This window comes from Canis lupus, chromosome 20, assembly GCF_003254725.2.
Source record: "Canis lupus dingo isolate Sandy chromosome 20, ASM325472v2, whole genome shotgun sequence".
NCBI lineage: Eukaryota > Metazoa > Chordata > Mammalia > Carnivora > Canidae > Canis > Canis lupus.
Genome location: NC_064262.1, coordinates 25,203,005 through 25,216,726, shown reverse-complemented (window position 1 = coordinate 25,216,726; position 13,722 = coordinate 25,203,005). Strand labels below are relative to the sequence as shown.

General features: G+C 55.4%; 1 protein-coding gene across 2 annotated transcripts in view; it reads right to left on the bottom strand.

Annotated features, from left to right (window-relative positions):
• Positions 1-13,722, bottom strand: part of LRIG1 (leucine rich repeats and immunoglobulin like domains 1) — a 111,099-nt gene that overhangs the window by 22,499 nt on the left and 74,878 nt on the right. For both annotated transcript variants that reach the window (XM_025456501.3, XM_025456502.3), the window contains exons 5-9: positions 11,304-11,447; positions 9,420-9,563; positions 6,489-6,632; positions 4,309-4,452; positions 2,188-2,268 (exon numbers count right to left, since the gene is read on the bottom strand). In XM_025456501.3, the coding sequence (XP_025312286.1) occupies positions 2,188-2,268; positions 4,309-4,452; positions 6,489-6,632; positions 9,420-9,563; positions 11,304-11,447 (657 nt within the window). The remainder of the gene's footprint in view (positions 1-2,187; positions 2,269-4,308; positions 4,453-6,488; positions 6,633-9,419; positions 9,564-11,303; positions 11,448-13,722) is intronic.

The window sequence follows — 13,722 nt, the reverse complement described above, 5'->3', positions numbered from 1 at the left end:
CCCCAAACACCTTCCTGCACGTGCTTCAAGGGCAAGCCCGCACCCGGTCGGAGGGACCCAGCGCCGACCGCAGCCCCGCAGGATGAGGGAATCTGTGGTGTGACAGCCCTAGAGAGGCAGCCCTTCTCTGCTCACACTCCCGACCCCAACGCCCCACCACCTGGCCGCTCACACGGCGCAGTGCGGGGTCACGGCTGGGAGCTTCCAGGCGGTGCTTGGAGGGGACCAAAGGGAGGAGAGTCCAGCACTGGCCCCTTCCTTCCCTCGTCCATTAAGGGTTTCCTCGGCACCTTCTCACACCCCAGGGAGTGGCTTTTAACCAGAGCTGGGCCCCAGGAGCAAGGGAAAGCGTATGCTTTCCTTCTTTCCCCCTTTAACGGAGAAGATTCCACACACCGCCACAGGCAGTTGGAGCGTCACAAACGCCACCCGTGCCCGTTACACAGCTGCACCCATCGCCCAGTGGTGCCAGTCTTCTCTCACCTCTGGAGCGTCCCCCCGCCCAGCCCGGCTGGTGGAACAGGAATCCAGGTCACAGGCATCATGCCATTTTGTTTTTCCATCCAAGAGGAGGAGGATTTTTTTTTTCTTTTGCAACATAACCACGAGACCATCCCATCTCAGTAAGTGCATATATTTAATCATATTAAGCAATTCCTGTCCCCATTTCCCCCAACTGTGTGCTTCCTGCCTTTATTCTGAAACATGAACAGAACCTCCGGCCCCAAGACTCTGATGAGTGGGGCTGGGTGGGAGGAGGCTGGAGATGGCATGTTTCACCAAGGTCCCCGGGCTCTCGGGACCAGGTCAGCGTGGAAGGCGCTGCCCTCAGGGAGCCCGTGTCAAACAGCACAAGGCAAGTGAGGCACACGGGCTAGGACTTGAGGTAGAACTGCTGAACCTGGTCCAGCGGGTGAAGAATGACAAAACACGGGAACACATAGCAGTGACGGGGAGAGGCAACACCAGGCTCCAGGCGCAGGCTGCACTCCACAGAACCAGAAGCCCCAGCATCCCTGGGGCCACCTGCCCTCACGTGCAAGAGCCTCTGGGAAGCCCTGCTGCAGGTCCCACTGGGGGGACAGACCCCACAGAGGTCCCAGTGGCGCTACCCCCCCCCATGCCCTCTCCCACACCTGTCACTGAGGGCCCAGCCAGGCAGGCCCAGGGCAGTGAGGCCCGTGTCCTCGGCTCTTGTGGCACCACCTCTGTGCCGTCCTGGCTCTTCCCAGGCTTGCTAGGTCAAGGGGCCAGGAGGCGGGGAGGAGGGGGCACTTTTTTAGGGGAAGGAAAAGGAAGGCAGACCTTTGGTCACTCTGTCAGACGCTCACACTCTGCTAGGCTCACTGTCCCCGAGCAGGCTGGGGGTGATGCAGTGGGGACTGCCTCTGCCATCTGCCCGGACCCTCCCTCCGACTTGGTAGTCAGTGGTCACAGCCACTCCCGTTCCCACTCCTGGAGGCTCCTTGGGGGCTGGTGACGCACGGAGGGAAAGCAGGCGGGACGAGGGAGAGCAGCGCGAGCTCTGGAGCTGGACCGGCCGGCGCCGACCCTCCCCGCCGTGCGGTCTGCGGCAACATCCTTTCACCTGCCTTTCCTCGGCCACGACGTGGGCGCACGATAGAGCGCGCTCGTGAGGTTGTCAGATACGACACACGTACACACACGCCCTGCGGAATGAGTGACAAATTCTAGGGGCTTAAATACAGAAACCTTGACTAAACTGCGGTGCTGTCATATTAGCCCATGGTAACGGCTGTTCCTCTTTAACGTTACGACTGACAACAAAAGTATGGACCAGACGTTCCAAACCACTAACGGTACCTGGCTTTAGAATTTCACACACTTTCTAGCAGTTGGAAGAGGGCAAGATTTCCTTGTGCAAAGCAAGACAAAAAATATTTAGTTGTTTTCACGTCAGTCACAAGTTCAGCAAGAGAGGAAACCCAACAGGCCTCGGAACACCAGGTCTCAGCCGCAGGGAAACCAGCGCCCGGGGCAGTGGGAGACGGCGGGCCAGGGAGAGGCCGGCACGCCTCGGCGCTCTTGTTCAGACTTTTCTTCCCAGACAAAAGATCAGTGCGAGCGGCCCTGCTCCAGCTGGGCCCAGGACACAGGAGGCAGGGAGAGCCTCAGAACCGTGGTGCACCAGCTCCGCAGAAGCCACGGCGGTGCCGAGATACTCACAGCTTGCTCAGACTGTCGAGCCCCGTAAAAGCGCCGCTGGTGTCCTCTATTGTGCCCGAAATCTCGTTATGGTCCAGATCCCTGGGGAGGAGACAGAAAGGCGGCTCACCATCCAGCCCGAGTTCTCCACTCTCTTTAACATCAAGTGGGAAAACAGACGGACGCCCAGTGTGCGTCCTGGAAGCCCCAAACCGGTGTGTATTCTAGATGCCCAGCTGTAACGTACGGTCAACCCAAGAGCAAGCGCTGAGCTTCGAGAAGCCTGTTCCACACACCCCGTCGAGAGGCTGGCCGCCTCAGCCTTCCCACAAAGCTGCCATGTGCCTCAAGCACGCAGCTCCCCAGCTCTGTGGCTGCTCCCCACGTGCGGAGGGTCAGGCCCCGGGGCGGGAAAAGGGTGCAGACAGCACATGGGGAAACCACCTCCGCCCCTCCGCCCGCCCCACAGCAGGCATCTGCCCACGGGCACTGAGACTGAGCCAGAAAGGCTCTTTAAGGTTCCTGTCTGCCCTCACACCAACCAGAGTCCCTCTCCCAGACTTGACTAAGAGGCCACCGAAGGCACACGGAGGAAGGAGATGGCGGAGACAGAGGCCCCGGCACAGGGTCCTCCCCGGGGCCACTCGGTGCTGGCAAGTGGGTTTGGAGGCCAGAGTCGCCCCTCCTCGCGGGGCCTGCACAGCCGCTGACTCGGAGCCAGGGACGACATCTGGGCGCTGAGTCAGACTTGTGACCCACTTGCCAGGGCTGGCGGACTTCTCAGCCCAGTCTCCTCCAACAATGCAGATCACAAGGCGGATGACTCAGCTTCCTCCCCCAGCTCGCGGGGCAGATCACAGCGGCAGGCGAGGCCCCCACCTGGTGACCAGGCCCCCACCCTGCCCCACCAGAGGCTGCCCCAATGTCCCCCATGGTTCTCTGGTGCCTACGCCTTCCTCTCCTGCACTCTTGCCCACGACACAGGCAAGGAACAAAAAGGGATGCTGCTCCGGGCCCCCAAGAGGCCTTCCAGAGCAATCAGCACTGCCAGGAGGGAGGGGAGCTCCACTGGAGAAGTGCAGTGCTCGCTCTGACCTTTATCTTAGAGCAGAAAGCTCGAAGCGCCGAGATTCTGCTGCTGGAAGGGATCCCTCCTTTCAACGGGTTTCTCCCTATTATCTTCAAAATGAAAGCCTGGGACCCACGGCTGCCGCTCTGTGGGCCTGTCTCCCTGCTCCTCGCTCTGGCTGCCAAAGCTTTTCTCTTCTTTCTGGCTCAATCTGAATGTTGCTGGCCTTGTTATTCGGGCCTCGCAAACGCTCAAAGGCTGGCTGACCTCGGCTTTAATAGCCTGGCATCAGGGCTCTTTCACACTCCTGACAATGGCCCAGCACTGAAGCCTGCTCTGGCCTCTGTGCCAGGTGCAAGTGCACAGCCTTCCTGTCACACTGGAGCAGGCCCTCTGTGCAGCGGGGCATGTCGGGCAGGAGGCTTCGTATCCCACTCTGTCTGGTGGAAATCACCCACCCTTCTCTGGGGGCTTCATGCCCATGGCTGCCTGGAAGTTCTCTGGAGCCAAAAAAAGAAAAATTGTAGCTCCCAGAAAAGCATCCTGAAGCAACTTCTGGCAACCCCACGTCATAAGGAACTGAAAAGAAAAGGACGTTATGGCCTCTCTGTTAAATAACCCTACTGAAGCTCAAGGACAGAAATAGGATTTCCCATTACATCCCTTGAAATGGGGCCTCCTGGACACAGAGCGTGCCGAAGGTGCAGGGGGAAGATTCAAGATGAGACAGCCTGAGCGCTGGCTGTGGTTCCGGGGGGATGCTCCCAACCGTGGGACCCTAGCATCCCGCCAAGGGCACGGCAGGAATTACTGCTCTGCGAATGGCAGGTTTCAGAGCCACTGTCACCCTCTGGGCACCACCCATTGAGAGAGGCATTTTTCTGCTCAACTGGTTCTTTTTTCAGTTGAAGCTCTGAAAAAAGTGTGATGCTCTGCACACATAGGTCAGCTCTGGATCGGATTCTGACACGAAAGCAATGAGGAGGGAATTCAGGGCGGCAGCTGGCTGACTCTGTTCGGCCTTCTGAGCCAGGGACCCCTGCATTCTGTCCACCCCGCCGTGAAGGACGTACAGGACACGCAGGTTTTTGAGTCCCTTGAAGGCGCCTTCTGCGATGTGGCTGATGGAGTTGTGGCTGAGGCGCAGGATGCTCAAGCTACTCAGGTCGGCCAGGCTCTCCTCGTCCAGCCGGGTGAGATTATTGAAGGACAAGACCCTGGGGAAGAGAAGCAAACGTCACTGTCACGTAACACGGACGCGCCCTGCCGTCTCCTGAACACCGAGCCACGTTCAGCAGGGTCTCGGTGGGACAACAGGACGCTGGCAGGCTCGCGGGGATCCCCCCCAGAGGGCCTGTGCAGCTGGAAACCCACCAGGGCCTCACACCGGCAGAGTTTGGCTCCTGGAATATTTGTGTAGATCACGGAGACCGGAAGGTGTGTTGAGCTGCGAAGATGACACAAGGTCATACAACACAGGAACCGTCAAGCTCCAATCAATCCCTCACGCCGGGTCCGTGGGGGGTCCTGACTCAGGCTATCAGGGACCTCTCACGAAGGGGCCTGAGACCTTGGCCCGGACCCAGCGGGCTCAGACAGGGAGCAAGGAAGCCCTCTTAGACGCCCGACACTGGCCAGCAGAGGGCACCACTAGCCACTGCATGGAACCAGCCTTCCTCCCAGAAACTCCTGCCTGGGGGCGGGGGGGCCAGGGTCCCCTCTCCTGCCCGCACCCCAGCGGGCCTCCTGGGACCTCCTCGCACGATGCCCCACACATCTTCCCTGAGCATCCGAATCAAACCTTCCTCCCGGCATGCCTCCTGCACACGGCCCTGGGTTGGTTACTTGGCCTATCCTTCATCCTTGAAAAATGGAAAATCTGGGCTGGGCCAGGGGGAAGCAAAATAAATTTGGAGAAGATCAAGGAGTTTTTAAAGGCTGCAGAGAGTAACATTATTTCCCTCCTGGAGAAATAAGTCATGGTGTCTGTCTGTCGGGAAGACCTGGCAAGTGATTAAAAATACCTCCTCACCTGCCACGACAGAATTAAGTTTATAGGAGGGGCCGGAAATGCTGGAAAGCAATCCTAAATCTGGCTCTGAGGCTACTGGATGTCTGGCAAACTGATAGGCGGTTGAGGCATTTCTGTGACCTTCTCTGCCCCTTGTCATGGGGATGGAGGACAGCTCATGTTGCTCTACCTGCCAGAGGGGCACAGGGGACACACCTTCACTGCTGCCTCCAAACCAGGGCCACGCACAGCCTTCAGCCAGTCAGAGCTCGGCTCCTCACTCAGCAACTGGCCTGGCCCAGGCACGGTGGACTCAGGAGGCTCCTCTCGCCTCCTCACGGCTCTCAGGCCTGGACAACAACCAACCAGGAGTCCTGGGGCCTCCCTGGTGGGGCCACGGCCTGAACCGAGAGCTGGTCAGAAGCAAGGATCTGCTTGCTTCCTCCAAAAGCACCACCCAGCACAGGGGTCAGACACAGGCATGACCACCGGGCACCTGCAGTGCCACTTCCATCGTCAGGGACCCACTGGCACAGCGGAAGGCCCAGGCCCTCCTGCCAGGAGCTGGGACGTCACTGGTGGTCTCGGGGATGTCCATGGCTCAGGATTCCCAGTCCCTGCCCACAGCCTGGTCTGGAGGTGTCTGGAAGGAAGGATGGGCCACACGCCGTCCAGGGAGGAGTATGTGCACATGCGCCTCGGCACGGGCCCCTGCCACCCAGCCACAGGGCTGCAGAGCAGGGACAGAGAAGGAGCCAAGGGCCCGGACGACTTGTCTAATGGAAGGAGGGTGGACGCTCTGAGGATGACATGCAATTCTCCCACTATCAGGGTGTCACCATCTCTCAGGGCCAGGGCCCAATAAGCCCTGTCACTAGAGGAGCACATGTCACTGGGCGTGCCCACTAATGTACAAGAGGCTTCCCTTCTAGAACAGAGCGCTCTACCTCAGAAACTCTCCAAGGCCAACCCTGGAGCTCCAGCTAATCTGAATGCAGGGGTGTGGAGAGGCCATCAGGAGGGAGTCCAGCTCAAAGCACTGAGGTCCCACTCAGGGCTCGGCTGGCGGAGCTGTGTCCCCCGTCCCAACCCGACACAGGCCATAGGCCTGCCCGCCCCTGAGTGCCTGAGCTTCCCAAGCCGCTGTGGACCCACCGGACTTAGAGCTTTCCCACCCCAGCAGGGTCACCCACGAGCAGAGTCCCCGAGTGTCTCCACACACAGCAAAGGCGGGACACTTACAGCTCATGCAGCTTCGGGCAGAAGCTCCAGCCTTCACGGTTAATGCGAGCGATGGAGTTGCTGCTGAGGTGGAGCTGGTGCAGGGCCGAGAGGCCGTAGAGCCAACCCCTGTTCACCTCCACCAGGCTGTTGTACTCCAGGTGCCTGCAACGACAGTGCACAGGGTGAGGGCAGGCCCGCCGGAGGTCTGCTCTCATGTGCACACCCATCACGTCCTCGGGTCACACACTAGTGGGCACTGAGGATCTGAAAACAGCGCAGACGAGGATCGTGGGGTCTGGGGGGGTGCAGGGGGGCATCTATGTGTGTGTGTGTGGGTCAGACATTGGGGAAGACAGGCAAACCCAACAGATGGCAGTGAGCGCCCAGGCTGACTCGGGAGTTCGGAGGGCGAGGGGACACTTCCTTGAGGTGACCTTTCTTAGCCGAGTACAAGTGAACCAGGCACACAAATGGGCAGAGGGGTTCCAAGCACAGGGCACAGCAGATGGCCGAGCCCATGAAAGGAAGAGAAAGGAGAGAGAACGGGGGTACTTTTTATCTCCCCCCACTTAGAGATCAGAAAACTGGGGCTGGGAGAAGGTAGGTAACTTGCGTAAGATTCATTCCCTAGCTCTGCAAGCTGTGAGGGGCCAGATTTCAAACCCAGGCCTGGCTAACCACATGTAGGCTCTGGACCCTGGCATCTAGAGACACGCCTTAGCTCTGGGGTCGGACTACTTGGATTTAAATCCCAGTTCTGCTACTTTACTGGCCGAACAGGGTTGAAACATCTGTAAGATGGAGTGACCCCAGGGTAGCAACTTTGCAAGGCTGTTAGGAGAAGCAAACAGGACGATGCCATGCTAGAATTTCTGCACGGCGCTGAGGACTTCACTCCCACCAAGAGGCTCCGGTGAGGACACCTTACCCTGCTTCTCGACCCTGCACAGCCCAGCCCAGGATGACCCCACTGCACTAGCTTCTTGAATAAAAGTTACTAATTCATATGTTGCCCCACGTTCAGTATTATAAGGCTTTCGGGCAACCAGGATTTCTTTTTATCTGTCTCACTTTTTGCCGCTGCTCAAAAGGTGAGCACTCCGTTTATAAATAACCTCGCGGGCACCTCCTCACCCTCGACATGTATGTATTTGCTCAACCTAAAAACCAAATGCCATGTGCGGACTCCATTTTCTTCTCAGAACTCTCTTTAAATCTCAGCACACCACCTCCTGGATTTCAAAGTTTAGAACAAGTTTTTAGGAGGTCACGAAAAAGTGCTTTTGAATAGATAGAAACAGACGAGTGGCCAAGCCAAGGACCAGGAAGAAAGGGAGAAGCAAGACCGCAGTGCTAATGCTGATGCCCTCACCTCGCAGAGTGTGGGTGGGTGTGGGGGTGGGTAGGAATAGGGGGTCATCAGAGACACTTTTGATAATGAGCACAGCGCAGAGCTGATGAAACGGGATGTAGAGTTTTTGTTTTCTGTCTCCGTTGCAAAGATAACAAAAGACATGAACGTAACTTGCAGTCTGGAAGGGAGGGTGTGTGTATGCACGCATGTGTGCATGTGCATGTGTGTGCATGCGTGTGCATGGCAGGTTCCTGAGCAAGTTACATCATTAACCATAACACATCTCCAGTTGATCAACAAGACGGGGGAAGTAAACCAACAAGGCAGGGTCCCTGGTGGGCTCAGTCAGTGAAGCCTGTGACTCTTGATCTTGGGGTCATGACTTTGAGACCCACATTGGGTGCAGAGATTATTTTTTTCTCAAGATTTTATTTATTTGGGCAGCCTGGGTGGCTCAGCAGTTTAGCTCCGCCTTCAGCCCAGGGCCTGATTCTGGAGACCCGGGATCGAGTCCCCCTTCTGGCTCCCTGCATGGAGCCTGCTTCTCCCTCTGCTTGTGCCTCTGCCTCTCTCTCTCTCATGAATAAATAAAATATAAAAAATTTATTTATTTGTTCATGAGAGGCAGAGACACAGGCAGAGAGAGAAGCAGGCTTATTGTGGGGGAGCCTGATGTGGGACTTGATCCCAGGACCCCAGGATCACGACCTGAGCCAAAGGCAGACGCTCAACCACTGAGCCAACCAGTTGCCCCAGTGTAAAGATTACTTAAAAATAAAATCTTAAAAAAGAAAAAAAGAAAAACCAACCAGGAAAGGGCTACAAGAGACTGCCCTTCACGAGAACCAGGGGAAAGAAAGAATGGGGAGCAAGGGGCCACAGGCACTTTTCTGTACCCTCTGATTTTACTCAGTTATGAGAGTACATGTTACTGCCCATTGAAAAGAAACTAATTTAAATGTTTAAAAATGGAAGATCAGTAACTGCCTTTTCTGCCCCTCTCTGTTTTACGTGACTTGCAGGCAAGCAAGCTCTGCGGCCGTACACATCTGGCTGGAAAAAGTGCTCCCTTGATAACAGTGGAACACCTGCATCGAGTGGCTTGATTAGCTCACTAAACATAAGTAAATCTCCAGGGTGAACTAGATGTTTTGGGGCCCACCTGCACATCTAGACGGTCATATCCAAAACAGGGAGACAGGGAACTTCCTGTAGCACGTGGGAGAGGGGAGGGTGCAGGAGGAGGCCCACTCTGCACCCCACTGCTCGCTGAGGACTTGGCAAGGGGACAGAAGCCCAAGCACAATGGCTCCTTCTACCTTTACCAACCTGCTTCCCTGACCAAACCCACCAAAACTCTCCCCCCGCCGCCCCGAGATTTTCCTAACCTCTGAGGAAAATACCCTTAGATTGGGCAAAGTCACCAAAGCTACTAAGCTGTGCCCAGCCTCCTGAGACCCAAAGCGCAGGGGGCCAGGTGCGGCTAGAGTCCTAAATGATCCCTGCAAGGCAGTGTGGGCTGAGGCTGAATGAGCACACGCAGGTCCGCAGTGCCTGTACCCGGGGCCCTGCCCGGAACCCAACACCACACTTACAGCACGTGTATCCTGGACAGTCCCCAGAAGGCCCCATCCGTGAGCTTGCTGATGTTGTTTCGCTGGAGCTTTAGCACCTCCAAACTGTCAAGCCCCTGGAATGTCAGGCCCTCGATGACCCGAATCCGATTCCTATTCAGGTCCCTGAAGGGATGAAGATAGCAGGTTCAGAGGCCTCGCTACATGTACCCCACCCACAACTGTTCCCATGCAGGCCCAGCTGGGTTTCTGAGCCAGCAAAGAAAATTGGGGTGAGGCTGTCCTGGCGAAGCCCAAATGGACCGCGGGGGTCCCCATGTGTCTTAAGCTGCTCTTGCCTGCCACGCAGGCAGTGATGCTGACTAAGCCATGGCTCGTGAACAAAGGAGGGCGCAGCGTTCCCCAGAAGCCAGCCCCACCAGGCCTCCAAATGACCAAATGCTCCATTTCCTCCCCAGACATCCAGGACCCTGCAGTGAGGAGGTGGGTGTGACTCAGGATGGGAACATCTTAGGTGAGGTGTCTCTTAGCTCAGCAAGAGCAATCCATACCAGATGACTCGACCTGGGAAAAACCTAACCACTGGATAGCAAATGGCAATGACTTTCCCACTGGAGGCATGAGCCGGGGTCTCTACAGATGGAGAGGAGTTGGTGAATGTGGGAGAGGAGGGGATGAAGCACATCCATCTGGCGTCCAACTCCACATGACAAAACCACAGTTCACCAAAAAATTTCAGGAAGCTGGGTGGGCTGGATCCATTAGTAACACTAGGGGAAGAGGGGGGAACATAGGGCTAACCAGAAAGCCCTTGGTTTTCCCCAAATACTTCTTTGGTGTCTCATCATGACTCTGCTCCTTCACACAACCTTCTGAGCATCAAGAGACCTTCTCCAGAGCTGAAGAGACCAGAGATCTCCCACATGGGTGTGAGTGTGTGTGTGTGTGTGTCAGAGAGTGTGAATGAGTGTCTGTGTGTGACAGCACGTGTGTGAGCGAGTGAAGCACAGGTGTGATGGTGCTGGGGTTGGGCGCCCCGTCTTGGTGCTGAACCTGGCTCTGAACAATTGTTCTGTTTAGACCCAATCTCCGACACTGGCTTGTTTTCCTGAGATACTCTTCTGATATAAAAAGGACATAAGAAAATGAAAAAATTGTGCCATCCTAGGAGTGCACTCAGCTTTGGAAATCAAAAAACTAAACAAATCCTTTCTTAAGAAGCGGCACCTGGGTGGCTCAGCGGTTGAACATCTGCCTTTGGCTCAGGTCATGATCCCGAGGTCCTGGGATCGAGTCCCACATTGGGCTCCCCTCAGTGAGCCTGCTTCTCCCTCTGCCTCTGTCTCTCTCTATGTCTCTCATGAATGAATAATAAATAAAAATAAACAAAAAAGCAAAACAATAACTACCTTATAAGATTTAGCAAGTGAGGACAATGGCCCGCCTCTTGCTCACTACCTCTGGCTACACTAACTTCATCTCAGACTGCTCAGAAAGTGCTGGATACCACAGCGTCTACAGTAGAGATTTTACGGAACTTTAGAGAAAAAACACACACGCGGAAACCCCGAAGATAAATACCCCAATCCACACAGCCTAAGCATCAGCCAGGATCAGCTAAGCAGCAGGATTCCTCATCTCATTTTGGAAAGTGCCCATGAGGACAAGCATGTATATCCTCAGTGGATCTCGATTCCTCCACAACCTGAGGCAGCCCACAGGCACCAGACCCAGCTTCTAATTTGTTTTTATGAGGTGTCACCGTAGGGCCATTAATGATAGTTTACGCAGGGCCTGGCCGAGGAGGAGTGAGGAAGGGGTTGCATGTGCAACGAGGGCCATGGGGAAATCTGGCCTCCATAAAGTGTGGCTAACCTTAATTAAAGTGCAGGTTTCCATACTCACAGTTGTGTCAGCCTGGGTAACTTGAATGCTTTCATAGGAAGCTGGGTGATCCTGTTTTTGCTCAAGCGGAGCATTACCAGCGACCGTGACAGACCATCAAATGCTCCCGACTCCAGGGTGCCAATCCGGTTGCTTGCCAGGTTGCTGGAACGGCGACAGGGCAGAAAATGTCATGGTCAGTAGGGGGCCTTCCTCAGCCTGGTACAGACACCAGACCTGGCTGAGCTGGGGACAAAAGCTAAACACACCCGGGGGGGACAGGTGTCCGAGGGCACATTCATCGTCTTTACTCCTGGACAGGGGAGCAGGAAACTGGTGCGTCAGGACCATGCCCTTCGGGCCCTGATGGGATGATCACTTCAGCCTGGTGCACACTAGGCTGGCGGCCAGGGCTGCCTCCACCGGGGGGCAGGGTCGACGTCACTGACCCCAGCACCCTCACCGTCCAGCAGGGCTGTGAGAGGGCCCGCTGCACAGCCACCCATGGGATTCCCTCAACACCCACTGAGACCCAGGGTTCGAAGTCGGCAGGAAAAGCCCTAGGAATCAGAAAGTCCACTTCCAGGCACAGTCAGACCGATTTAATAAGTTAGAGAGGCAGCCTTACATTGTATTTACTTCTTAAAAAGATTTACTTATTTCAGAGAGAGCGTGTGTGCACACATGAGCGGGTGGGAGGGCAGAGGGAGAGGAGAGAATCTCTAGTAGGGACCCTGCTGAGCGGGGAGCCCAACTCGGGGCTCGACTTCCTGACCCCTGAGATCATGACCTGAGCTGAAATCAAGAGTCGGATGCTCAACTGAGCCTCTCAGGCACCCTACCAGCCTGAATTTTTTTTTTTTTTTTAGATTTTTATTTATTTATTCATGAGAGACAGAGAGAGAGAGAGACAGAGAGGGGGGCAGAGGGAGAAGCAGGCTCCATGCAGGGAGCCCGATGTGGGACCCGATCCTGGATCCCCAGGATCACACCCTGGGCTGAAAGCAGCGTTAAACCGCTGAGCCACCGGGGCTGCCCATTAAAGCGGGTCTCACTGTACAACTTTAGATCTGTATCTACACTCTCATAAATGTGTATAAACCAACTCATCTTAATCGTGTTAAATATATCAAAGAGACACTAGTTAAACAGACCTGCCCAGGGTCCCTTTGGACAACAAGCAACTCCTCAATGGGACGTCCTCCTATAGGATTATGTGTGTAAAGAGCACTTCCCCTCACAACACACCGGGACATACAGATTGTACCTGTGACTCCACTGTGTGTACACTCTATCAGCTAATAAAAAGAAGAAAAAACAGAGAGGAAAGGGAAGAATAATATAGGTTATTCCTGTCAGAAGTTCCCGCTACCGCCGCATTCCTTCCACCTTCCATGGACAAACGCTGCTTTTTGCAGCTAAAGCATAAAGGAAAAAGACCAGAGAGAATTTGCTTCACCAGAGATGGGAAGGGGATGAGGCGTTTTTCTGTCAGGCGGTGGCCCAGGACAGGGCACACGAGGATTCTGTGCAAGCAGGGCTGGACTGCTTGTTCCTAACACCCCACATTAAAGGGGAACAGTCTGTATGATGGAGATACATGGGCCAGGAGCTGCCAAAATAGAAAGTCCCTCCTGCTTTCATACAGAGAGAGGTCACTGCAATTCAGTTCAGTGGCTGTTGGTTTCTTTGTCCCAAGCAAGGGAGTGCCAGGTGGCAACAGGACACCTCTGGAAAGCCCTGAGTGGGGGCTCAGCATGGTCACGCTGGCTTTACAAAGGCCAGGGCCCCCCCCCCCCCCATTTCCAATTCTGGTGCCCTGATGCAGCCTAAGAAAGAAATCACATCCCCTCCTTGGGATCTCAGAAAAATCTGGGTACCATACCTTGGCTTCCCTGAACAGAGGGGTCAAAATAACTCCTACAACACCCTCATGAACGATCCCCAAAATGAGTCAGGATGAGTAATGACACGGGGAATGAAAACTCACATGTCATTTGAAGTTATCTCTGGAGCCTGGGTTTTTAGTTTCTTCCCCAAAGCAATATTTTTCTACCAATAAACAGTAAGCTCAACAGGTTTGAATGGTTCCTCCTCCCTTCCACCATGCACTGGGTGTGAGAAGGGCTGTTGGGATAGGCAAAGGGGACACACACCAACAAAAAGATCTAGGTGGTCCTGGGAACCCAGATGTGGGAGTACGCACCTCCTCGAAGAGCGCTCACTCCAGGCTTCAGGAGTGGGGTGCCACGAAGATCAGCACCCACCACGTAAGCCTCGGCAGGGAGGCCTCCCTGCAGGGCCATTTGCTACATACCCCTGAATCTTCCCTCCTACCTCTCCTGGGAGGCAGTCCAGGCAATGAGAGAGAACACAGGCCTTGTCCTCCAGCTACACCTGTACTTGAGAGCTAGTGGCTCCTCTCAAGTGATGGGTCTGT